Below are 27,247 nucleotides of genomic sequence, written 5' to 3'. Positions count from 1 at the left end.
GAGTCAGCCAGTTTACAAAAGCCTCAGTTTTCAACAGAATGTCACTGGAGTCACAGCCACTGGTGTTCATATAAAACCAGTGACTGTAAAATATGCTCGGAATTAAGCTTTTTTGCATATATTATAATAGGACACGTTATTGGACATATTAAGAAATGTTTGTTTTGAGTTGAAAAAAACAGATTAAAAAACGTATCCACCCGAATTCCCACTCCAAATGGACCTCAGTGGTATTTCTGGGTCAGTTGTATTCTTGACAAAGAAGGATATTTTCAGAGTCCATGAACACCACCCAACCCCACCCCAGAGCTCCAATTGATATGGACATGGTTGGTAACTGAAGACGTTCTATCACAATGTCAAGAGGATAGGAATCCAAGAGGAATCTAAGCTTTTGGGTTTCATCCTCAAATGTGCTGCTTCCAGGGCTTCTAAGAAGGGACAGCGTAACGCCAAGAGTGAAAACAGCCAGAGTCAAGTAGAAGATATTCTATGATGAGGTAAGACACTCTGCCCTTCTTTTCTGCCTCTTTTGAAATTCAGTGTGGGTAACTGGGCCATCTGTCCAGCGTTCAGTCCAAGCCTTCCATCACAGAAAAGCACTCTGGTCAAATTCAGAATCATTTATGGATGGATGGATGGATGGATGGATGGATGGATGGATGGATGGATGGACAGATATATGGATGGATGCTTAGAATCAACTAATACTTGTGTGTGATTTGTAGGATAAGGACATATTCAAGGGCGCACATTCTGCAGGAGTTCCATGCGCACTGTCAGTCTCTTGCAGCCAACAGCAATGCAGGATATCAAAGGGAATTTGAGGTGAATAAACACTTGGTTGTACATGTCATATCTTCAATGTGACTTTACACACACTAAACAATATATACGTCAAGTAAAGGTGCTCAGATCTACGTCTCAGAGGGCCGCACACCTGTTTCTCTATTCTTAGCTGACTCGGGTCTGCGAGACTAAGGTAAACAAGAAGCAGTGTAGCGTTGCAGCTCATCACTGAAATCTAAGTGAATTGAAAAAAATGTAGCCAAGCAGCCAAGACATGTTTAGTGTCCATTGTTTGCTTTAGCAGGTTTGTCATGGAGCTACAAGGTTAATCTAATGACAGATAATGCCTAAACTTTAGCATCAGGGAATCTGCAGACCTAAATCATCGCACACGTGCCACAAGTTTTTAAAGATTTCTCAGAATTTCTACACGATCCAGTCTTTAAGACATAAACCAGGACATTAGGAGTGGTTTGATGTAAATGTGCTAGAGAGACTTAAGAGTTTAATGCCTCAAAAAAGACACCACAGAAAGTTATAACACTGCCTGAAGCCTGAAACATTACCTTATCATTTTTTTGAGAAAAAGTTTTGGTGTAAAATATATTTTTTTAAATCAACTCATGGTGGAGAGGTGAATGCAGGGTGTTGTAACGCAAAATATTCCACAAATCATACATTTTCAGATTTACCACTATTTTGTCTTTACCAACATTGCACATAAAAACTCAGAAGGCAAATGTAGGCTCAATGGTCGTTTTGCACAGCAAAAAATTGCCATATTGTGGAGACATCAAAGCCACTGGTTCCTCTAACCACTACTGTAAAGAAATCTGAGTCAGTATGTTTCTGTACAATGAACCATTTCACATCAAACCACTCTGGATAAGCTTAAAGCTGGATGCAGCATTAAGCACTAAAGTTTTGATTTCATAACTATTACTATAGTATTACATTTTTCATTGAATGAAATCTATGTATTTTTGTAGGAGCTGAATGACACTGGGCAAGGCTTACCATGCAGGGCTGGAGAGCTGGAAGCCAATAAAGAAAAAAACAGATACCCGTTCATCTTGCCCTGTAAGTGCTTACTTACTTACAATTAATCCTTGGCTGCATTCAAACTGCCTCACTACTGTAATGAAATACACAGGGCATGAGCTGATCACTTTCTGGTTGTCTTTCAGATGATCACTGCAGGGTTAAGCTGTCTCTGCTGGATTCTCAGCCACACTCAGATTACATCAACGCTAGCTATGTGCCTGTGAGTACAGTATGTTTTATAGTTTTACAGTTAATTAGTCAGTCAGTCAGGTCTCCCACCAGTGAGTAATAGCGTGATCAGTTCCTGAGTTAATAATATCGCGGGGCTGTCAGGGATGCAGTCAGGCCGCTTGTGATTCAGTAATAATAATAATAGTAGTTAGTGGCTGTGTTTCTCATTTCAGTCCTCTGAGCTTCTCAGATATTATTTATATCCCAAAAATCCCAAGATTTACTAAGAGAGGTGTTAATTACCACCTGTCTACTGACACTCTACTTTGCATGGGTGGGCAAATTATCTGCTAAGTAGTTCTATGCAATTGAACATCAGGCACAACTGAACATGTAAGCAGAGCAATATAACCACGACTTTGGCTCACATGCTCTTTATGCGTAAACGTATTTCTGCAAGGTTGAAGGACTTTGATGTGACTTTAAATTCGAAATTAGTTTTGAAGTAATGACTGTCATTAAGTCACAAGAATGGCAAAGTACAAAAAATAGCTAAAACTAAAAGTTAAAACTAAAAGTGTGCTCTTATTTCAACACTCATTATCATAATAATCATTATTTTTGACATAATAGGGCAGAAAATTGAGGAAGTATGTGATTATTTAGACTTTCTGTTTTGAAACATGCACACATTTCTTTTCAGCTGGAGGGATGAGCTGAACTTCAGTTCTATGCCGAGTACATCTAAAACATGAAACTGTAAAATCCCTGATTCAGTTCACTGACTGCTTCCAGGTGGCTTGAGAACTATATACATTTTAGAAAAAGCTCGGCGAAATGCATCAAAGAATGGCTGTAACATTTCTGTCAAAGCTCATTTCTAAGGGGAAACAGCATTAGACAAAAGGGAGGCGTAAGACACTTCTGGCTCATATAACACTATAAAAGTTGCTTACAGCATCAAAACTGAAACGGCCCATGTGTTATTATCTTGGCTCAGTGTGGCACTTTACTGAGATCTGTAATAAAATGTAAGAGGAGAGGAGTGAGATTACTGAGGTCTTTTGTTCTGGAGAAATGTCTGAGTAGGAGGAGATTCAAGGAGATTCTATTCATCCGATCTCTTTGTCGTCTAGGACAGCGACAACCTAAACGATAGGCAGAGCCATTTTGTCTGTCAACGTTCGGGTATTTACAAGGCTGAAGTCAACTTCCAGCATCTGTGGAGCCACAACAGGGCAGTAAAAGAGCCGCACACGTTGTCGACCCCTGGTCTAGGCGAGTCTACAGCGATGCTTCCTTTCCAAGTATAACGCTGGAGCTAGAATAGATGGACTGTCTAGGCCTTGAGGACTAGATTTAAGGCCAAAATGTAGACCACGGCATGCTCTGATTCACCTGATAAAAGCCCTTACAGTTGGTATGGATTTACAGAATATAGCATTTTAATAGACTCAACTTTCGAACTTTAGGGGTGGAAAAATATCCCTGCAGATTTTGAATGCAAGCCCCCCTTAAAGAATGAAAGCTATAATAAGGGCACAGTGTGGACACACTAAACACCGAAACTTTGCTATAATATGTGGCAGTTGAAGCTTGTGGAGACTGGGCATTCAATAAACGAAGGGTGGTCTCCAACAATATCATTAATTAATATTTCAGAATCCCATTTGAAGGACTGCCTCTGTGTCTCTGTGTGTGTAGGGTGGCTCTTCAGAACGTGACTTCATCTGTACCCAGGCCCCTTTGCAGTCAACCATAGCGGATTTCTGGCGGATGGTCTGGGAGCAAAAGGTGCAGGTCATCGTCATGGTGACAGCACTGAAAGAAAGTGACAAGGTGTAGTATGCCAACTCGGCAGCCAAGACCACAATCCCATCACAAGTGGCTTAGTGAAATTGATTATAATCCTGTAATAAAGATACATCTGAGCCACTCAAGGAAACTTGACTTTCAAGCCGTATCTGCAGCTGAAAGTGAAGCGAAGCTCCTGTGTGAAAGGAGCTGCATGTATTGAAACGCATGTGTTTGTGCTTATGCGTATGTCCAGATATTGTGTAGCCAGTACTGGCCTCCTGAGAGAGGCACAGGCTGTTATGGTGCAGTTGAAGTAACCACCATTTCCTGTCACCGTGGCCCAGACTGCTACATCACCACCATCCACCTACGTCAGGTGAGTTAGAGATAATGACCTACAGTGCAGATAAAAGCTGTATAACATTTTCATCAATCAACAAGTTTTGCATAATTGTGTGTGTTTTAGCGTGGCTATCCCACAGAGCGGCGCGTAACACATTATCACTACCCCGGCTGGCCGGATCGAGGCGTTCCAAGAGATCCCACCTCTCTCTGTGCCTTCGCTGAGCATATCAGGAAACACCTAGAAAACGCACCAAGCACACGGTACACAGTGGTGCACTGCAGGTCTGTATACACAGTTTTTATTTTATACAAAACTGAAGGGCAGGTTTAATTTAAAGGGGCTTAACTTAACTTAACTTAAAGGGGCAGTCCAGCCAAAATTCAAAATTTAACAATTGCTTCATAGTCTGTGTTGTAAACATGCCTGTTTCTACAGTGGTGCCACAGTAGTCTCTAGAATGAGATTAGGTGTATGTATGAAAAGCCAGATAGCCAATGTTACTTCTAGGAAGCTGAAGATCATCTTTGTGTTTATTTGCCTTTATGAAAGTGGCTAGGCTAGCAGAGTAGAGTCCCATTTAGTTGAATGATATATTTATGTACTGCATGGATAACATAGTGAGAGACCACTGAAGGACAAAATTACAAAATCATGAATTCTGTCAAACCGATGAGGTCAAGGGATGCAATGCTGTGCTGCAGAATACTGTATGACAAATTACTTATGAAATGCTAGTTTCTGAGCAGAAAGACCCTTTAAAGACTTTGTCATGTTTCCCAGCACATGGGAAAAATGCTGACCTCCTCCCATAAACACTCATTCAATGAACCAGCAAGGTGTACTAATGTGTTTCATGGAAAGAGGTCTTGTAAGCATGGCATCCGCATTTGGGATAGACTAGTACAGGGATGCCCAGTCCTGGTCCTGGAGATCTACCACCCTGCAGAGTTTAGCTCCAGCCCTAATCAAACACACCTGATTCAGGTAACGAAGGCTTTCAGGGCATCTGAGTATTAGAGGCAGGTGTGTAGATCTCCAGGACCAGGATTGGGCGTGTCTGGAATAGTATGACATGCGGGTGATGCAAGTATCATATCTTCTGCATGTTACTGAACTGAGTTTACTATCTACAGCATACTTCCATGTACACTATAAGCATAATGTAGCTCAATGATAAGGTCTTAATGCAGCATAATGTAGCTCACCAACCCCTAGTAGTCCTAGCCTTTATAGCAAGGGATTATGGGTAAGACACAGCTGCCGAGTCCACACTGATGCAGACCTCAGCAAGGGGCGCATGACTGGACTGAACAGAGCTTATGTGGGCAATCCTTTGAATTCCAAACTGAGAGATGGAACACCCTACAGTCTTTGCAGGCACATGCAAATGAATACCACAGGTGCCCTAATTGGTCCTCATTTCAGTGTGTAAAGGTGCTACAGTCAGATTGGTCTCACTCTTTCTCCTCTGTGTGTGTGAGCAGTGCAGGCGTGGGCCGCTCTGGAACATTTGTGGCGTTGCTGTGGTTGATGCAGCTCTGTAGACGGGGTATTGTCCCTGAAGTACGCCTGGCTGTCCAGGATCTGCGCAAACATCGAGTGATGATGGTACAAAACCTGGTGAGACAGCTTAACCTCTGACAAACAATGCATAGCATGTTATATCTCATATGGTATTCTTTGATATTATTTTCATAATACATTAAATTTACCAAAAAATAAGATGTATAAAGTGTAGTTGCTCACTTAACACATGAATGGGGTCTCAAGTTTGCTGCTTTACATTTGCACAGGAGCTGCAAGTCTAATGTAGTGAACAAGTAAAGTCAGCCAGTATGTATTGAATATTAAATCATGTAAACACATGAAAAATGTTTTATTTTTTGCTGTGATGTTGATTGCAGACAGTACATTCCCATATTAATGACACGTTACATCCAGTTAAAGGATATTTCCACCAATTTTTCAAAATCTCTGTATAATTTAGAGTGGTTTAAGGTGAAATGGTTAATTATAGAGAAGCTCACTGACTCAGATTTCTTTCCTGTGGTGGTGTCTGGTATATAACCACCACTATTCTGCCTCGGTAAGCGTGTCTAGAACAAAGAATTTCAAAGCAAACCATTCAGAAATGTTGAAAAGTCAGCACAACTCCCCTTTGATCTTAGTAGATGGGTAGGACAAAAGACAATACAAATAAAATGAAATGTTTTCCTACTTGTGAGCAGCTGAAAGTATTACACAACTTTTTGTATAATATAGTAGATGAAAAACTTTATCTTTCCATTTCTGTCATTTATTTTTGATTTTTAATCTCATGTAAATCACAGAGGTGAAACTACATATCTCCACCACCCCATGTTAAACTAATCATGTCCAAATAGTACTTTTGGTTTCTATTACATTAACATCAAAGCTCCACTGCAAAACTAAAGAAGCAGTAAACCATTTTTATTTTATTGTAAATGCTGTATGTCTTCTTGAATATTTTATTTCAAGTATATAATAATACACTACATTGCCAAAAGTATTCACTCCCCCATCCAAATCATTGAATTCAGGTGTTCCAATCACTTCCATGGCCACAGGTGTATAAAGCCAAGCCCCTAGGCCTGCAGACTGCTTCTACAGACATTAGTCTCTCAGGAGCTCAGTGAATTCCAGTGTGGTACCGTGATCGGACGCCACCTGAGCAACAAGTCCAGTAGTGAAATTTCCTCACTACTAAATATTCCATAGTCAACTGTCCGTGGGATTATAACAGTGGAAGCGATTGGGAACGACAGCAACTCAGCCACGAAGTGGCCGGCCACGTAAAATGTGGGGTCAGCGGATGCTGAGGGGCATAGTGCGCAGAGGTCACCGACTTTCTGCAGAGTCAATCACTACAGACCTCCAAACTTCATGTGGCCTTCAGATCAGCTCAAGAACAGCGTAGAGAGCTTCATGGAATGGGTTTCCATGGCCGAGCAGCTGCATCCAAGCCTTACATCACCAAGCGCAGTGCAAAGCGTGGAATGCAGTGGTGTAAAGCGCCACCACTGGACTCTAGAGCAGTGGAGACGAGTTCTCTGGAGTGACCAATCACGCTTCTCAGTCTGGCAATCAGATAGATGAATCTGGGTTTGGCGGTTGCCAGGAGACGGTACTTGTCTGACTGTATTGTGCCAAGTGTGAAGACCTTTGGGATGAATTAGAGCGGAGACTGTGAGCCAGGCCTTCTCATCCAACATCAGTGTCTGACCTCACAAACGTGCTTCTGGAATAATGGTTGAAAATTCCCATAAACACAAACCTTGTGGAAAGCCTTCCCAGTAGAGTTGAAGCTGTTATAGCTGTAAAGGGTGGGCTGATATCGTATTAAACCCTATGGATTAAGAATGGGATCTCATTCAATATAATATGCGTGTGAAGGCAGACAAGTGAATTCTTTTGGCAATATACTGTATGTTTAGGGGAAAAAACAATGTGTGTGTGTGTGTGTGTGTGTGTGTGTTTTCTTTAAGGAACAATACATACTTGTGCATCAGTGTCTTCTTCACTGGCTGGGTGGGGACATGCTTAGACCAAGGTAAGAATCTCTAACGCACAGCCAAGGGAATGAAAAAACAATTCTTTTTCACATGTGTCACTTTAACATACATATCAATGCTGTTTTCATGCCTACAGTACCCACAATGCTCCTGTACCACTCCGAACAACACCGTCCCAAAAGACCAGGCAATCCAGAAGAGGACGGAGGAGCCGAAGCAGACCACCGGACCACGCACAGCAGGCCGAGTCCATGCACTCCTCTGAGCAAGCCTCACACACACAGCCAGCCCAGCAGAGAGCATGGCGGGCCATACAGACCACACTGCAGACGATCCACCCTGCTAAACTCCTGCAGAGGATACTGCCCACCACACAAAACACACCACAGGACACACAGCTGTAGCCCAGTGACGCACAGTCAGGACTGATCCAGGATCAGCAGCTTCATCCTTCATCCTTATTTAGCTAGTTAAACAATTACACATGTGCCAAAATTAAGTAATAATACAGTGAAATTCAATACACAGGATACTGTTGTCATTAACATGCTGAAATACTGTCACTGCATTTAAGTCAAATAAATTGTAGTTTCATCAGAGATTTTTAGATATGGTTAGTTTTCAGAGTAGTAGGTTTCAGGTCCTACTGTACCAGGGGTCACCAATCATATCCATAAAGCCTGGTGATACCCATTAAGACTATATGCAAGCAAAGGTACAAAAATTGGGATGGGGCAATTTAAGACTAGGGGCATTGTAAAATAAGAGGTAATGTAATCATGCTTGGGTATGAAGAGAGCATCCAGGAAAGGCTTGGCGCTTAATGAGCAAGGATGGGTCAAAGGTCTCCACTTTGCCAAAAAAATGCATCAGCAAATAGTCCAACTTTCCTCAACCAGCATTTGCAAGGACTTAACATATTTTACTCTCTACAGGTCATTATATCATTAAATGTCTGTGCATAAACCGCAGGGTCTGCGTTTGAAGACCGCAAGATACTCTGCTGTTAGGACAGCAAGTGGGAGTTCGTTCCACCACCTGCAGGACTTTTCAGACTAGTACAGTGCAAACTGCGACAACAGAGGCCCCGAACAGTCACACAGCTGAAGACGTGTATAACTGAGGAATGACAAGCGATATAACACACTGGCAAACAGACTCCTGTCCCATCACTGTCCACTTTATCAGCTCCACTTACTGTGTAGCTGCACTTTTAGTTCTACAGTTACAGACTGTAGTCCATCTGTTTCTCTGATACTCTGTTACCCTGTTCTTCAGTGGTCTGGACCCCCATGGACCCCCACAGAGCAGGTACTATTTGGGTGGTGGATCATTCTCAGTACTGCAGTAACACTGATGTGGTAGTGGTGTGTTAGTGTGTGTTGTGCTGGTCTGAGTGGATCAGACACAGCAGAACTACAAAGTGCATCTATATAGTAAGTGGAGCTGATAAGCTGGACAATGAGCACAGAACCAAGGAGGTGGTCATAAAGTTATGCCTGACTGGTGTATGTTTTTGTGCCATTTTCAATTGAACACAGATGAAACTGTTTTCTGCTTTATTGGCATTTCACCTACTGACCCAACTTTTCTGGAATGGGGCTTGTATTATTTTATACACGTAGTAATTTTCTTAATACAATTTTGTGATAATGTTGTAAACTTTGATAAAAGGTTCATTTCTGTAATGCTTTTTTATACTGGCACACTCCTACTGAACTTGTCTCTCATGCCATACTGAGTGTTAAACATATATATCAGCTGTTATGCACTGATCAGGATAACCAAAACAAGTAACAGTGGATTCATTTTTAGAACCCTGTTGTGGGCAGTTTAAGGAGAATTCCTCCACTTCACCTTCAAACCTGTCAATCAGTGGTTCCCATCCTCAGGTCCACTTTCCTACTTCTTCCCTGCCCATTGCGAGTTGGATTGGAACAACACTGTTAGGCACCACTGATCTAAATAAAGCGGGTCTAATCTAAGAGTAGTTCTAAATGAATGGCTCTTTTTAACATGAAGGTACTAAATAAAACCTTAAATAACTTCACTTGAACTTTGTACAACGAAACATATAAAGCTGGTGGTATTTCAGGTACAAGGAGATGTTCACTTAATTAAAGGCACTGGATGGAGGGATGAACGCGTCTGAGCAATGTTTTCATTTTGAAATGGGTGGGATCTGGGGATAATGACAGATGCAGCTAAATCTAAGCGCCCCTGGTTAAGTGACATGTTCTGTTGATAGTTTTGCTGAAATGAACATTCTCTACTGAGAACAATTACGGTCTATTTGCTGAATTTAGCATAGTGTAACATCCAATAATGTAAAGCGTGGCCTGTGCAAAAGTTAGTTTAGCTTTTCCTTTTTTTCTTTAAATATTTTCAAACTCTGCAAATACGTTTTTATAAATTTTACATTAAATGTTGCAGAAAACGTTCTCTGCAGAGGAGATGTAACTTATTTTCATTTAGAAAATCAACAAAACGTGTAAATTGGCCAGGGATGTTAAAAGCCTTGTACAACTAGGGCTGAGAGATTGTTTTCAAGTAGAAATCTCAGGTTGAAAAAAGTGGAATTTTCAAATCACAAGAGCTGCAATTTTTTGTTAATAGAATCAATAATAAAAATGATCAACAACACTGATGGAACTGGCTGTAGATAGGTTAAACCAATCAAAATCAACCTGACACCCATTTTCTGTGACATAAGCATAACTAACTGGGAGTCTGGTGCACTACGGTCAGTGTTCAAGCCTCCTGCCAAAAAATGGATATGGATATTCAGACCTGGACCAATAACTCTGCGGAGCCTGTATTGTACTGTATATTGCTTTAAATCTACTTGATCATTCTGACATAAGTCTTCTTTTATCAGATTACTGACACGAGATTATTCATTCTAACTGTGTGAAACATGCAGGATTAGCGCTCAGGAGTGTGTTAAAATTCTCCTTTAATCTTTTCAGTCCTTTCCCATCTTTATTGCTCAGTGCAAATGTGAGGCCATCCTCCGCTGGATGTAGATTTATTCAGGATGAATCAAGCATAGAAGCCACTCTGTCATTCGGTACAGTACTGAAGTACAGAGTAGCATCTACGCTTGATTCTTGAAGCTTTCCTGCCCCAGCTACAGAATCCGCCTGCTCTTTGAGCTGTTTTAGCTCTTTAAGATGGTGCATCATTTTAGCAGCTTTTGTTTTCCCCTTACAACACGACCAGCCTGTTGTGTCACGGTCAGATGGCGCAAGGCATGCAGCGTATTCTTTCCTCATTACTTTGCCATGAAGCAGCATTTTCCTCATTCTATAATCTGTGTTAATGTACACTATAGAAGAGCCATTCATTCATTTAATGGTATACCACCCAGCAGCACTCAAGTCTAATACTATTTGTCTATCAATGTCCTTTTGATCAATTCTCTGGTGTTGAGCTGGACTATAAGCTGCAAGCTGAAGATAAGGCCCACAGGAGTTGGGCAGTACATGCAATTGGCACCCTCTGCTGGAAATTCCTGCTCATACTCATAAAGGAGAACACATTCAAAAGTGACTTCAAAGTGTGAGTAAATATTACATATAGCTTTTAATCTGTTATTGTCTCATTCTATGAGAACACAAAATATGTCAAACTCTACACTGAATCCTGGTGATTTACAGCTCTGGGCAGTTTAGATCCCACTCTAATCTGCCACATCGTATCCAGGTAATCTTGCCTTAAAGCATTTGAATATTATAGTCTGCCATTTGAGTGACACAAAGCGTGCTCATTAGGTAAGAACAGAAATTTAAGCACTATGAAATGCTTGTCTTCAAAGCCCGTGCTACACAATAATACATTAAGGGTCCCAGTATTTTAGGCCATGTTCATTCATGGAAAGTGAGAGTAAGTAGTGAATATAGCTCAGGTTTCAAGCTGTTGCTTTCTCAGTCCATGAGAACACAAAGCATGTTTGTCCAACCTCTGTAATTACTCCTGGTGATCTATAGCCCTGGACAGTTTAGTTCCCATCCAAATCCAACACACCTGATCCAGTTAATCAAGTCCTAATGCATCTGGATATTATAGCCAGCCATAATGGCACAAAAGTGCATTTAGCAGACAAAAACAGAACAAACAAAAAGAACATGAACCTCACAAAGGCCTCATTTGGAGAAGTGCTTGCATCAGATTTCCTTGGAAACCAGATTTGTATTTTTAGGCAAGGTTAAAATCAACCTGAAATCAATTCTTTTTAAACTTGTTTGTCGCTGCTGTTAAAATGGACAAATTTATTATAACAATGCCAGTTCTTACAATATGCATACTATGCAGCTTTCATAGGACTCCCATTGCATGCATGATGGTACACTATAGTGCCAAAGGTATTCACTCACCCGTCCAAAGCCCCTAGGCCTGCACGACAGGGTAGTACAATAGGCCTAAAAAATCTGAGATGGTCAACACTGGGCTGTTATGTTTCTGTTCTTATCCATATAGGCGTAGTAGCTGCAACACACGTGACGGGATGGCTTTGAAGAAGGCCCGGCCTCAAAGGGCCACTAACTGATCTTCTTTCTTAAAGCCACTTTTTTCCCCATGAAACGTTTTCTACACACTTTCTTAGCTTCAAGAAACAAAGAGAAAGTAAACAAAAAAAACAAAACATTTATGGATGTGGTGTATGTTGTGGGATTTCTAAATGGGAAGATCTTTGATGATCTGTTGCGAAACGATCATTTTCTTCTAAATGTGTGGCAGCATGCACTTATAGTAAAAAATGTTTCCAGCCTTTTTTGGGCTGCATAAAAACACAGATTCTCTTGGCCTGGGCTGAAACTGAAAACCTATCCGAGATCGTCTTTATCCCACCTCTAAAAATCAGTAAAAAAAAAAAAAAAAAAAAGTATTTTTTTCAAAACATGATGTTGAAAGGCAAATTGCAGGAGTAATTAGTAGGAAAGTTTATTTCTTTAGCAGAAGACGAAAACATGGTTTAGCTGATGGGTTTTCCTAGATCCCCAGACAGGCCAAGATCAGCACTACAATATAATTGTTAAAATTCTAGTTTTCCTATAAACTTTGATCAAAGACTTTTGCCCCCCCTCTAAAATGTTCTCATTTTTGATTATATCACCGTGCACCTGCAGGTAGGGAAAATAATATTAACCAATATATTTCACCTTCCCCTTCTTCCAAACCCACCATGCTTCACTCAGAAATATATGAAGGAAAGGAAGGAAAATGCATTGATTCCTGATTCATGTTGACTTTAAAGCTTGTGATTTGCTGCTTGGCATTCATACTAGAGTCCAATGCAGAACTCTATGTTTATATTTTTGGCAAAACAAAAACAAAACTGACAAAGTGTAAAATTCACAAATTTATCTTTATGCATTTGTTGCAAATCAGTCCATATAACGTATATGACACTTCTGCTGGACTTGACAGCAACCAGCACAACTCATGCTCTTGTTTCCAAACACAATCAGTGTTTATGCTTTTGTACTAATACAAAATACCAACCCGGTCCTCATGGCCCCCCTAGGTTGTGAGTTGTTTTGAAAAACAGGATGTGTCTGGGGGGCTGAGGAGAACTGTACTATCATTCTAAGACTGGGTTTTGCATGAGGTTCATGACTGGAAAAAAATTAAAACTGCCAATGTACAGCCATCTGTAACATTTGTGTGAGGTTGACATGAATGATTAAAATGCTTGGATCTGAAAATCCCAATACTGCTTTTAGTATAAACCTTAGTTTACCAGTCCAGGCCAGCAGCACTGAGGCAGGAGTTTGGGAACAAAACCAGCTTCTACAAAGCTGAGAAAGAGGGAGGTAAACGACAAAAAGGTGGAAAAGAAGTGCATGAGGATTAAATAAGGCGTTGTGAAGTAAGAATCACTGCTAAGAGGTTTGACTAGAATCATAAAAATAGCTTTTTTGTAATTATCTGAACTTTGGCAAAAGATAAGTAGACATCTATGCCCATGTGAGTTTAAGCAAGTCTCTCAGTAAGATCTGAATACCAAAACATAAGGCAACTTAAAAGACAATGAGCTGCAGAGGTAGGTATGTGTGTATGTGTATGTAAAACAAAGGCAAAAAGAGAGATAGCAAGGTCCATGTTGTGTCTCCTCTTTTCTACTGCATGTGTTACAACTGTGAAGACATAATCGTCCCTCTCTACTGCAGAGATACAGCTTTGCTGGCGGAGGCTTCCTGTATCTCCCGCACGATGAGGATGCGAGACAGCATGTGCTCCAGCTGCTCGCGCGAGACTGGCTGCGTCGAGTACCAGATGGGGCTGTTGGGGGTAACCACAGTTTCCGGTGTCAAATAGAAGACGTCGTTCCGACCTTTATCACTCTGAGGACTAAAAAAATAAAAAATAAAAAAAATTGGAAGGGCAAACAAAGAGGGAGCACTTCAAGCAATAGCTTGGTAAAAATGAAATCTAGTGTCTGCATTATCCCAAAAGTAGATGCGTAATATTGGATAAAATGTCACATAGCTAAAAGCAGCAGTAGGAAACGGCTGAAATCAGAACTTTTTGTAGACAACTATATATTATAGTTTACATATTAAAATAATAAAATAAAATAAATAAATAAATAAAAACACGTACCTGAGCCTACTTGACATCACATTACATTTACTATGTTAAGCTTCCAATACTTGTTAGCCTCACAGCTCTAATGTTAAACTAGAGAAGCCAACTTTGGACAACAAACCTGTCTTAGCTGATTGACCATTTTCACCTCCCCTCAAATGTAGTCAATTTGATTTGTTGCTTAACTGCCTAAACAGTAAATTAACCAAACTTCATAAGAGACTAAGAGCCTTCCTTTGCACGTGTTATTGTGTGTACTTGCCACTTAAAGAGGTAGAAGTCATAGAGTTTGATAGGACAGCGTAAAGGGTTCTCTGGATACTCTGACTGCTCAGCATACATGTCATCAGTCACTGTGAATAAACACACAGACACATACTGACCAACTGCACCCACTTTAGTTATAGCCGCTTTCCTTCCATCTCTGCCAGAAAACCTTTCCTCCAAATTAGAACAGTTTCTTGTAAAATGTCTCTCAATGATCAAATGTTTTACGAGGCTGATGTCAGCTGTTCGTTCTACAGCTTCTTGTTCGAATTTTCCCATTTTAACCTTAAATTCTGCCTGAGGCGCCAGAACGTAAACGCGGTAACGTGTAAGGGAGAGCGGGAAGTTTCAAAAGAGAAACTTGAGAACGAGACTTCAGCCTCGTAACTTTGTGTTTGACAGTCTCTCATTGCAGATTTAACGTTCCCGGAAACCAACTGCGCTGCTTACAAGTCCATTCATCTCCAAACGTTCGCCTTAAATCTCTCTTTTTGCCGTTTGTTTGCTACTAGGCAGGCGAGACTGCACTGCTATGTGACCAGCAGTCTTCTCAGCCTTTAAGAACCAGAGCTTTCGCTCTATGTTGTGCCCTTTGGAGCCAAGACAGCGTCCAGTCTCCAAGATATTTTATCCCCTGCCCCCCCCTCTATTATGTCACCTTTGCTTTAAAAAGTACCAAGTACCAACTCCTGTTTAGAAAAAAAGACGCATCAAGATGCATCCATAATGGTTTTATAAATCGCATCGCTGCCCAGGGAATCAATCAAATCGAATTGTGAGGTGCCTAAACATTCCCACCCCTAAACAATTGGTATCACTCCCAGATACGTTTGGTCAAAATGGTTCTCGATTGGGCACCTACCTTTTTGGCCAACCTGGTACTGTCCAACTCCCTTTAGGTAGCGGATGCTTGTGCACCTGTCCTTGGGGTTGGATGGGTTCTTCTTAGTGTGTCGTAAGACCTTCGTGAACGCTACTTTCAGGTGCTGATCAACTGTTTTTAACTGAAAATACCTAAATGGGTGTAAAGAGTGGGACATGAATGAGTGCATGTTATAATGGTTAATACTAGTAAAACACTATGTGTCTGAAACTGTGTGTTTTCAGCACTAACACACATTAGATGATTACGGGTTGACTGCACACTTTAGGGCCCAGACACACCAAGCCGACCATCAGCCGTTAGATGCACTACTGGCCTGAGTTGGCTTTGGCTGGATCTTGTCATTTGGAACAAAATATCTAATTGCAATCCTTCAGACCAGCATTCTCACTGCAATTTAAACTGCAATTATTTTTTTACAAAACCTACAAATAACACCAGCATATCCATTTTTCCTGGTTTAAGGCCTGAACACTGAACATACAGCATCAACCTTCCAGTTAGTTTTGGTTGTGATGTCAAGTATACAGGCCATGGCTGTTTGGTTGCTTCGTACTGGTCTAACTCATCTACAAATGGTCCACAAGCTCTGTGGTATTGTGTTGAATTCTCCACTTAGAAGCTGAGACAAGATCATTAATAATGTAGGCTATGATTAAAACGGCAGCTTGAGATTTGAAAACAGCACTTCATATTGTGTTTTCAACATAAAAACACTGCACTTTTCAGCACAAGTCAGACAAGAGAGAGAGCTGGAAAATCGATATGCGGTTAGAGAAACGAATGGGAGCAAGCGAGTAAACAGTCCTCATAAAAGGGCACAAAGTGTAATCTCATATTTCATATTGCAAGTAGCCAAGTTTTACCACTAACAAACAGACTTTCAGCCTTTTTGCAACAATTTGTCCACATTTTTAAAGCAGTGTTCAATATTGTATTACCAGTGAGAAAATGTTTAACATTGTTAAGCACATGTGGACTGACAAAAGCTCTAAACATGCTCTACAAACACAATAACAAAACATCATGGGATGCTCAGTCACTTTTTTTTCTTTCTGTCATGTGATTATTATTATGTACATACATCAACTGCATTTTATTTCACTGTTTAATGTATAAAAAATGACCTTTAACAAGCTTTTTTTTACCAGCCCTGCAATTTTACACTCTGGGTTTAACGTAAACATACTTCATCTTCTACGCCATAGAAATAGTTCTTTACTTTATATGTTGCAGTTGTACTGTTTTACAGAGTATTGCTGTTCTTGCTATAGAGACATGTCTTTCATGTAGGTATATACATGAACATCTGTAGTTGCTGCTGTGTTCGAGTGCAAATTTTCACAGAAACTGAGAGGTGACGGAGTGTTGAAGGAAGGTGATGATCAGTTGGCTTTAAGTGGTGCTAGTCCTTCCTTTCAGGGCGGGTGTGCTGGGCCCTCAGCCTTGTTTCACACATACTATGTCTGGGTGGGACATGAAATGTGTTGCATTTTGGTGCTAATGTTAACAACAGGCCATAGGGTTCACACAGGCAGAGCAAGCAGTGCAGCAGAGCGTCCCAGACACAACTCTAAAGCACCATGTCATGAAGAGAACAGGTGTGGAGTAACACAGTGCAATAAACTAAAATCCAATTCATTCACACACACACACAAAAAAAACAATAATACACTTCTACACAAATTCTACACCTCATGACCATTATTAACTGACATATTTGCTAAGCATTTTGTGCTACGTACATATTTCCCCAATACGTCTACCTGGCTTGAAATAAATGCCCAACCACAAGTCAGAAAGTTGTCAATGTATTATATCCTTTCATGCATTAATTTTGAATGATAAGTTACTTATTTGACAATTTATCCACTTAGGATGATCGACTAGAGTTTTCTTGCTGTACAGCTCCATTGCACAAAGGCTTATGTTATAAACCTAAGCATAAACTTATGCCACGCAGAAGTAGCATGTGTGAAACAGGCCTTTGTGATTTGGTGTTTGGTGCTGGAGATGCATTAATGATGCATGCTTACTTGGTGTTGAAAAACATTAGAGTTGTGAGGAGTGTGGAAGGTGAATGGGCTCCCAATTGTCTGCATTCCCATAACATTTCTTCAGTCACATGACTGGGGATAATGTAACCTGGAAGAAATCAATGGATGAGCATGACCAATGTGAACAAATAATCACAAATCAAGCAAAGGATCCTTCATTAGCACTTTGACACTGAATGTATCTGCACAATCAATATAAATTAGTCTGTTTTCTCACCTAAAGGGTGGATGCTGGGTTGCCAAGAGTCCAATATTTTGTGCAGTGATTGCTGAAAGCGCTGATAATACCGATCTGTGAATATATTATCTACTCTGCCATTATCAAACACATACTGCAAAGAGAGAAAGAAAAAAGACATAGTAGTTTAGAAAGAAGAGAAAATAACATGAGCTATCATTACTGAGGAGACTGTAAATCTCTTACATTATAAGATTACCTTACAATACTTCAGTAAACAAAACAATTCAATGCACTGTAAAATCTATAACTTTCTGTGAGATTATTTTGGTATGATTAAAAAAAAAAACAATGAGTACTGCCGGAAATTATATACACATTTGTACAATTCTGACAATAAAAGTTCATAAAGCTTTTATTTGGATTTTATAATAGTTACAGCCCAAAAAAATTTAAAATCACATTTTGGCCACAGCAAATGCTTTAATTAATACTGCAACATCAATGCAGATGAATTGTTACCTTAAGGTCAATTCACTGTTGCACACCTACTGAGCTGATACTGTCTGTATATATATATATATATATGTGTGTGTGTGTGTGTGTGTGTGTGTGTGTGTGTGTGTGTGTGTGTGTGTGTGTGTCATGTACCTTTTGTATACAAAGGAAGATGTAGTAGAGCATATCATCTTCTAAACTCTCGCCCTCTAAGCCCCGGGCCTCCTGTGTCATTAAAGACAAGCCTAAACTCAGCTCTGCTATGGAACTGGAGAGCAGGTCCTCTTGAAAGCGCAACTGCTGCCGCCCTACACATATGCACACACAATGAACTGAAGACTAGTGGACACGTTTTTCTATCATAGTACAGGACAAAGCATTCTTTGCTGTTGCTCCAACCATTACATAAAGCCTTTTATAATTAGCTTACAGCCAACCTGAACCTATTATGTAACTAATGACAGACACACACCATCAATCACAGTCATATCAGCAGATACAGATGTTTAGATTTGGCTGTCATTTCAAATCAATATTGGAAACTGTATGGATTGTACTGTATGGTACTGACAGAATGTTTAGGTGGCGCTAGACCACTGTACTCAAGTTTACAACTGCCTTTAAATGTATTTTATGTCAAGTTACTTTATAATTTAAAACTCTAACACATATAAAACAAAATATAGGGAGGAAAAAAAACCCAAAAAAAAAACCACAAACTGCCAATAGGGGCCAGTGTGTTCCTCTGCTCCTTTTCCAGCTCGGTGTTCTTCTTTTGAGCCCAGAGTCTCCACTCCAGCAGCCCCTCCTCTGGCTTTAGACAGGCGGGCAATGTCTCGCTGTCAGACATACCCTGCATCTGCTCCTGCTGTCAAACAAACACAGAGGCAGGTCCTCACTACAGCTATACAGCATCAAAATAGTACAGGTAGTTTCAGTTAAAGAGAACATGACGGTTAACTGAATGCTTTATTTATTGCATTACAAACTACAGCATAAAGCATTTGTTTTCAAGTATGTTCTCAGTCTGTTGCTGAGAATACACAGAGGGCATTCCAGCCTGAAACCAGCATTTAGTATTTTGTCAAGTTCTGTTATATTCTAAAATGCAGGACTGCATTCGTCAAGCCTGATCACTTTGACGAAATTCATAATTCGTATCCTTTGTGTTTGCCAACTGGTGCTCTCTCACTTAAATACACAGCATGCAAGACGCAAATATGTCCCACAGGCATACATATAGCTAAATAAAGACGTGATATTCGGTTTTCTATCAGTAATGTTCGCTATCTGGCTTCTTTCTGCATTTACCAGTTAGCAGTAATACATCTGCTCCCATGAACCAGCCACAAAGCACCTTGGAGATACGTTATCAACAGGGGGTTTTCCTTTTAAACTAGTAAATCTCACACTTCAGACTATTATGGCTTCAAATGTAGCAAAATGTGCTTCAAAAATACATAAAGTTGCTATATATATATATATATATAGCAACTTTATACTAAATAACAATTTAACTGGTTTTCTATTTCTATTTATTTATTATTAGTGATTTTACCTTTCTTTGTGTTTTATCTGTGTGTGTTACTTCCTTTTTGCCTTGTTCCTAAGTACCATATATTTGAATTTTGCAAATCATTACACCCTACCTGCAAGGTCTGCTGCTCTGAAGCTCCATCTACTGTCTGTACAATCTGCTGCTGAGGGTCCCAGATGTGCAAAGACTGTGAGCTGTTTGGACATGACCCCGTTACTCCGGCAACAGTCTGCACAGCGACAGGTATATGAATGTTTCCATTCATAAACTGTGCAGGGAAGAGGGTATTTGACAATGCTTGTACCACCTCTTCCTGTCCCCCTGTGCCCCCACCCACAGTCGGCATGGAAACCACTGACACACTATGAGCAGTTTTGTTCTTGTCCTTGTCATCAGTAGCAATGGGGGCGGAGACATGAAGTGCTGTAGGAGTGCCGTAGGCATCCTGTGGTACAGCGATGTGGGTGATGCCGGTCTGTTGGGTGGGTGCTGTATACACAGGGATGGTCCACGTCTCTCCGGTGGGACTTGTAAGTGTGCCAGTTGTGCTGTATAACTGAGTGCTGTCCACTGTGACTAAATCAGGCCTTAGAGACACGTAACTCTGTTGCTGATTTTGTGGAATAGCTACCACCGTAGCTAGCTGTTGGCCAGGGATGGCATAGGAGACTGTGATGGGGAGGTCCACTTTGCGTTTCTTGGCAGGTTGGAGGACACTGGCTGAAGTGACCGTGGTTCTGTTGGTGGCATCCCCATGTAGAGAGGTTTGGAGCTGAGCTGGGGATTCAGGTACGGCCCCTACTGTCTGGATCTGGATCTGCTGTCCGCTTGTGACTGCTGCTATTAACTGAGCCTGGATCTAATGTGACAGATAGATGGACAGACAGACAGACAGACAGACACAGAGAACGAGAAAGACTGATGTTGAGATAGTTTCTGTAGATAAACTGATTCTTAGCTACACCCTATCTGTACTGTACCTGTTGGTGTTGCTCCTCTGTGAGGTCTCCCGGCTGTATAACCTGTGTTGCTGCAGCAACAGTTGGCAAATGCTGAGAAGGTATGTGTCCAATCTGTGCCTGCTGGCCCTGAATGTGAACCTGGGTTTGGAATAATCAGCTCATTATTATTCACTATAATAATGTCAACATACCAATATGAACAGGAACTGAATATCTCAGTGTGTTAAATATGTAGAAAAACAATCAGATCTGCATTCTACCTGTACTTGTATGGGCTGCTGCTCTGTGGACTGATATCCACCTGTAGTGACCTGTGCTGTTGACACCTGAGGATGCAGAGGCAGCTGTTCCTGATGCTGTAACGACGGCTGCACCTGGACCTGGACCTCCAGCCGTTCGGGCCGCAAGGGAGGGAAGGGAAGTCAGACAGCCAGCAAACATTAGAGGAGGAAAAAAAAAAAGATGCAGCACTACAATGATAATGTTTAACAAGACAAAATGAATCTTTAATAGTCACAAAGCTAACGTTACTTACAAACACGACATTATAAATTCCTCTATTTTATGTAAACGCATCCCAAATCTTCTCTCAACCCACTTGAATCGCATCAAGGTCTTCATTAAGGCTTTTTGTGATGCGATGGTAAGGGCAGGGCTGTGATGCAAACGGGAGGCCGCTGTAGAGCTTTATGGGTCTATGCAGCGTTTGAAGGATACACCTTCGTAGACTGCGCCCTTTGAAGTATGCAGCCCCTGAACTGTAAATCACACTATGCCCTAAACCACTGATAAGTCCCACAATCTTGATGAAGACAAGGATGCGGTTTGTGCAGGTTGAGAGTGATAAAAGAGAAACGAACAAGTTTTAGCTGATGAGCTGCATCCGAGTTAAGCGGAAACTTTTTACTGAAGCAAAAGAGGTACAAGTGCTCATCCTTTACTCTCTTTAACCTACTGTCCCTCTTACCGGACAGGCCAGCTCCAGTAGTGAGCCTGCGACTTCTGTGCTGTCTGTGTACACACAGTTCTCCCCCTGCTGGTAGACCACAGTGTTGCCTTCCCCGTCATGGCTGAATTCTTGCAGGGCTTCAGGTCCTTTACTAGCCAGTGACTCAAGGAACTCTTTCATGCGGTGCTGGGGGATACTGCGTGCCTTCACCCTCACCAGCTCCTCGAAAGACACCGAACCCTCCATGCCGTTATTCATGACTCAGAGGCCTAAAAGACCCGACCGGTCTAAAGAAAAATCGCAACACAGTCACGTTAAATGACACGATGTTAAGAACAGCCACCAACCACATTAGACACGAAGAGGTAATAGTCATTAGTGCAAACGTTACTAGTGAAAATAAGTTTGTACTATAATTCTAAAAAAATAATAATAATTCATACACAACATTATTAGCATATACCATGCATCAGCGTCAGTCATTTTCTGACCCACAATGTAAACAATTCTGCAAAATCAAGTCCGGTATATCTGTCAAACGCTTAATTAAATCCTTAATTTACTTCACAGCACAATGGACAAAGAAATGAAATAAATGCTTACAAAAAGCAATTAAAGATAAAGAAAGGTCTAATCAACTACTGTAGTCAAATTTGTATTTTTAATATAAAACTTTCATATAAAAAATATTTTTTATACCTAGGTGTGTGTGTGTATATATATATACACACACCTAGGTATAAAATATATATATATATATATATATATATATATATATATATATATATATATATATATACACACACACACACACACACACACACACACACACACACACACAGGGGTTGGGCTCGGCCCCTTAGTTCCAGTGAAAGGAACTGAAAGCTTCAGCACCAAGAGATTTTGGACAATTTCATCCTACAAACTCTGTGGGAACAGTTTGGGGACGGCCCCTTCCTGCTCCAACATGACTGCACACCAGTGCACAAAGCAGGTCCATAAAGACACGGATGAGGGAGTTTGGTGTGGAAGAACTTGACTGGCCTGCACAGAGTCCTGACCTCAACCCCATAGAACACCTTTGGGATGAATTAGAGTGGAGACTGTGAGCCAGGCCTTCTCGTCCAACATCAGTGTCTGACCTCACAAAAAACACTTCTGGATGAACGGTCAAAAATTCCCATAAACACACTCCTAAACTTGCTGAAAGCCTTCTCAGAAGAGTTGAAGCTGTTATAGCTGCCAAGGGTGGGCCGACACCATATGAACTCGGTATATAAGAATGGGATCTCACTTAATTTCATATGCGTGTGAAGCCAGACGAGCGAATACTTTTGGCAATATAGTGTATATATATATATACACACACACACACACATACATACACACACACACACAGAGATACATACATATATACGTATGTGTGTGGAATGCTTGTGTGGTGTTTCTTGACTTCATGCACTACACGGTGCTTTTTTTCCCAGTTTGTGGCAAATTACTCAGTACACTAGTGTTGAGTATGTACAGGAGAGGAAGGAGACAGAAGCCTGTTTAGGGCTTAAAACAGACGCATACGGTCAAAACCAGTAATATTTCAGACACATGGAGAACTAGAACCCACTACAGAACAGCGGAACCCACTACAGAACAGCGGAACCCACTACAGAACTGCGGAACCCACTACAGAACAGCGGAACCCACTACAGAACAGCGGAACCGCCTATAAACCCGCAGTCAGTCCGCACAGCCCGTCGGTTCTCTGCTGAAGAACGGAGGGGGTGTGACCGCCGGAGCTGGTGGACTTGGTTCCGAGTCTCTGTAGCCGCTCTGGGTAAAACGGGATGTTTTAAACCAACCCGGTCGCGGTCTGAGTTCGGCGGTGCCGTGTTTACCGACCAGCCGTAAGCGGCAGCGGCGGCGGCGGCGGCGGAGGAGGAGGAGGAGGAGGAAGAGGAGACGGAGGAGGCGGAGGGCTCTGGGAGTTAGCGAGCTGCGCTAGCCAGGTAACCTAACCCACCTTGCTCTGACTCGGCCTGCCGCTCCGCTCTCCGCCCACACGGCTTCCCGCAGTCCTCCCGCAGCACAGCAGCACAGCAGACAGCGGCCCGCCTGGTGAAGCCGGCGGCCCGGCCAGCTGCGCTATCGCCTCGGCCGACAGCGGTGTTTTTCTCCGCTCCGCCGTATTTGACTCACGCCTTCTGAGGCGCCATCTTACAACAAAAACCCTGCCGACCAATCAGAGCGCGCGTGAGGCGAGCGCGCGGCAGATAGCGCGAGACTCGGGCTTTCACCCGCGCGGCGTTTAAAGGGGACGCGGCGGCGTTATAACAGGGAAATGGCTGCTGCGCCGCGCGTTATCACGTTCCCACGGGAAGAATGAGTGAGAGCGTTCTAGCTCTGTAATGGTGGCGTGTGGTACTTCTTAAAAACATGGTTCTTCAAGGGTTCTTTAGTAAAGGCAGTAGGTCTGTGTAGAACCATGAACACTCAGAAAAGCCCCTGCATGGTTAAAGGTTCTGTGCTATAGGCGGTTCTATAGAGAACCCTTTTGAAAAGAGTCCTATATAGCACCCAGAAGTGTTACAAGCCTGACATCGCAACAGTAGATGGACTCTTTTGGGTGCTGTACAGAACCATTGTCAAAAAGGTTCCATATAGAACCGTCTACAGGACGTGCTGCGTCAATCTGAAGAACACTTTCATGATGCAGAAAACTCTTTAATCATGCAGAGGCTTTTTTGAGTGTTTACGGTTCTCTATAGAACAATTTTCTTTACTACAGAACCCTTGGGGAAGATCTTTTAAAGAGTCCATGCTTCTGTCATTTGCACAAGTTTAAGGGCATTCAATTAATTAATCAATCAATTAATTAGTTAATTAAACCATGCCTGTTTCAGTGTGACTTTAGCGCAGTTCACTGAATGAAATACTGTTCATTTTATTGAGCTATTTATTTCAAACATGATTGACTGCCTACCTGTGTGTACCTGCCTGCTTTATTCTGCTGCGCATATAAACTAATATAAAACTTTGACGCAGAATATATTCAGACAGAGAAGCTCAGACTGAAAGAGCAGAGGAATGGGTACGTCCGTTGAAGAGTTAAGTACATAAAATACGATCAGGTCTAGAAGTCCTTCTGATACCCTGACGTGCTCATGTTCTTTATCCTATCAGAAACTGCCACGAACGGTTCATGTGATATGAAGAACTCTCTCCCAAATGCAACGCAGTGACGCAGAATGCCACGGAAGGCCATGTCCGATTTCCATAGAAAGTGGTGAAATGTCAGCACGTGCCATAGAAAAAGCAGTCAGCCAAGCGCCCTGCGATTCAGCGTGCCCCACTCAGGATGCCCATTCTAATGCCAAACAAGGGTCTACTTCTTCTTACAAACTAGGAACTAAGGTCAAATCCAGTGTGTGCTGCGATAACCTGCTGCTGCTCAGAGATCGTTCACCCATGCTTGTCAACTCTGCGATGAGGCAAACAGCAGACCGAAGCATCTAAAACTGGCCGATGCCATCGCATACAGTTCACAGGGTTACCTCTAGGAACAAATTACTCCTGAATCCTGAGGAAGATTTAGGCCAAGTAAGACGTTAAGTGATACTTTCTTAATCCCAACTCCGCATTTAATCCATCCATGACACACCACATACACACTAGTGACCAGTGAGCACACTTGCCCAGAGCAGTGGGCAGCCCCATCCACAGCGCCTGGGGAGCAGTTGGGCAGTCTCTGGTCACAGGGCCAGTTCCCTAACCTTCAGCCCACGACTGCCCTCGATCCATCATTTGTGCAGGGCTGAGAGTGAGTGTATTGGGCAGAAGAGCTGAGGTGATAGACTTATTACATTACACGTGGTAATAACAACTTTAGAACTCATCCAGCTCAAATCAAGACAAAGAATTCCACACTGGAACAGTTCATGACTGGTCATCTTCACCAGCCCTGTCCCTGTAATCATTAGGAAGACTAGGAAGAAGAGGAAGCCTCTATCCCATTTAGTAAAGTTGCTTTTGAATGTCCGTCAAACTGGGGGTGGACATATGAAACATTTTGAGATGTGGCAGCTCCGCTAAAGGCCAGTCAAGTGAAAAGATTTTTACATCTTTCAAATAAAAATTGAAGGGGTTAATTTTCATAAAGCCTTGAGTTCTGCTAAATCTGAGTCTGATAACAATATTAAATAAATAAATACACAGGCAAGGAGATGAAGAGAAAGAAGCTGAAGGAGATTGGCAGGGCTGCCTGTTTAGGCACTAATCTATAGTCTGTGTATTTGAATAACATATTTAGACCCTCCAGTTTAGCCAAAAGAAGAGAAGGCACTTCTTGACCTCAGTAATTTTTCATGAACTGTACCTCTTGTATCCTGCCTTTCGCCCGAAGACTGCTGGGATTGGCTCCAGCACCCCCCTGCGACCCTGACGGAGAAGCGGCTTAGAAAATGGATGGATGGATGGATGGATGTACCTCTTGTAAGTGGATGGAAAGCATGAGATCTGTGATAAATGCAAACTTTGAAGAGACAGAGCTTCTGTGTGCTAACGTCACTAAATGGTCGTATTTTTGAGCAGTTTTATATCCATTGCTATTCAAAAAGTTTATGATGAACAGACAGTTTGGGGTCATCCTGCGAGACCATGCCCCCAGAAACTCTAACCGTAAATCTCCATACGTCCCTGGCCTGCAGAAGAGATGGGTAGCATGGCTGAGTGCTTCACGTAACTTTGCAAAAGCTAAAAAACTTTTCAACAGGTGCTGAGTTGATAAAGGTGTGCACAGCTGATATGACGGAAGAGGTTTTAAGTCATCATGAAGAAAAACGAAGAAAACTGTCATAGACTTATTGAGACAAGTGCCGTCAGACGAAACTGAGTAGAAAATCTGGAGGAGAGCTGCTTGTCGGCTCTGTTCTCTGATTCAGACGGCTGTTTTCATGCCTTCAGGCCTTTGGTCCAGCTCCTGAAAGCCTAACCGATGGAGAATAAGCCTGACTATATCGACATAGATTCCACTGAATAGAAAATTCTGTGTCAAGATTTTAACCCTTTCTCAACAAAGGAGCAGTGTCATGAGTACAATACCTGCAGAGTTTAAGTACAACAAGCATAATGATTACATGAAATAAACATAAACTAGAATACATACGTGAAGTCCTGAAAAAACACCAGGCTGCCTCTGAAGGCCTAGAAGAACCTGAGGTTTCCCCAAGGGTAAATTATCACTTAATCAAAGGTAATTCCTGCCTTTGAATAAAGAACAGAACGTTAGAAGAGTTGTGATTAGAAAAAAATATTTATTTGTGTTAAATTATTAAATTGACATCGTGCTTAAGCTAGTAAAAAATGAAAAGTAATGGTTTATTTCATAAAACCATAGCTTGGTTATAATTGTAACACCAACTGCACAAAACAAAGTTAAACAAATAGGTTACAGTTCATTAAGAACGAGATTATCAGAACATCGTTGCGTTTTCTCAACTACCACTACTTTAGGAGGTTTTTCATTTAGTATCATAAGGATATGATGAAGAATAAATAGATAAACATGATAAAACTAAACAAACAGACTAAAATATGTTCAGCATTCAAACTACAGAAAGGATATAATCATACAAAAAAACAAAACCAAATGC

At 41.6% G+C, this 27,247-nt stretch overlaps 2 protein-coding genes across 4 annotated transcripts in view; one reads left to right on the top strand and one right to left on the bottom strand.

Annotated features, from left to right (window-relative positions):
- Positions 1-8,942, top strand: part of LOC108412054 (receptor-type tyrosine-protein phosphatase beta-like) — an 11,496-nt gene extending 2,554 nt beyond the window's left edge. The window contains exons 3-12 of the mRNA XM_017683919.2: positions 427-500; positions 729-828; positions 1,779-1,869; positions 1,977-2,053; positions 3,709-3,843; positions 4,055-4,177; positions 4,268-4,428; positions 5,632-5,767; positions 7,654-7,718; positions 7,817-8,942. Of these exons, the coding sequence (XP_017539408.1) occupies positions 493-500; positions 729-828; positions 1,779-1,869; positions 1,977-2,053; positions 3,709-3,843; positions 4,055-4,177; positions 4,268-4,428; positions 5,632-5,767; positions 7,654-7,718; positions 7,817-8,084 (1,164 nt within the window). The 5' untranslated portion in view covers positions 427-492 and the 3' untranslated portion in view covers positions 8,085-8,942. The remainder of the gene's footprint in view (positions 1-426; positions 501-728; positions 829-1,778; positions 1,870-1,976; positions 2,054-3,708; positions 3,844-4,054; positions 4,178-4,267; positions 4,429-5,631; positions 5,768-7,653; positions 7,719-7,816) is intronic.
- Positions 8,943-13,029: 4,087 nt separating this feature from the next.
- LOC108412057 (glutamine-rich protein 1-like) lies at positions 13,030-23,827 on the bottom strand. Of its 3 annotated transcripts, none has more exons than XM_017683921.2 (12): positions 23,620-23,827; positions 21,621-21,889; positions 20,914-21,039; positions 20,672-20,791; positions 19,804-20,550; positions 18,875-19,022; positions 18,308-18,462; positions 17,696-17,810; positions 17,458-17,566; positions 15,401-15,552; positions 14,534-14,624; positions 13,030-14,034 (listed from the first exon to the last, which is right to left on the bottom strand). In XM_017683921.2, the coding sequence occupies exons 2-12, from the start codon at positions 21,858-21,860 to the stop codon at positions 13,845-13,847; spliced, it is 2,193 nt and encodes a 730-aa protein (XP_017539410.2). In that variant the 5' UTR covers positions 21,861-21,889; positions 23,620-23,827; the 3' UTR covers positions 13,030-13,844. The 3 variants fall into 3 exon arrangements, with proteins under 3 accessions (XP_017539410.2, XP_017539411.2, XP_017539412.2); XM_017683922.2 differs by having other exon boundaries at positions 18,875-19,019; XM_017683923.2 differs by having other exon boundaries at positions 20,914-21,033.
- Positions 23,828-27,247: the final 3,420 nt, after the last annotated feature.

This window comes from Pygocentrus nattereri, chromosome 29, assembly GCF_015220715.1.
Source record: "Pygocentrus nattereri isolate fPygNat1 chromosome 29, fPygNat1.pri, whole genome shotgun sequence".
NCBI classification, from domain to species: domain Eukaryota; kingdom Metazoa; phylum Chordata; class Actinopteri; order Characiformes; family Serrasalmidae; genus Pygocentrus; species Pygocentrus nattereri.
Note: the sequence above shows the minus strand (reverse complement) of the source record. Positions and strands in the feature narration are given on the sequence as shown.

Excerpts from the sequence above, each read along its gene's own strand:
- LOC108412057 (XM_017683921.2), bottom strand. The coding sequence starts at position 21,860 with ATGAATAACGGCATGGAGGGTTCGGTGTCTTTCGAGGAGCTGGTGAGG. Across the intron at positions 20,792-20,913 it reads AGCAGCCCATACAAGTACAG|GTTCACATTCAGGGCCAGCA; the intron begins GTAGAATGCAGA and ends TTCCAAACCCAG. Across the intron at positions 18,463-18,874 it reads CACACTGGCCCCTATTGGCA|GGCGGCAGCAGTTGCGCTTT; the intron begins GTTTGTGGTTTT and ends GCATATGTGTAG.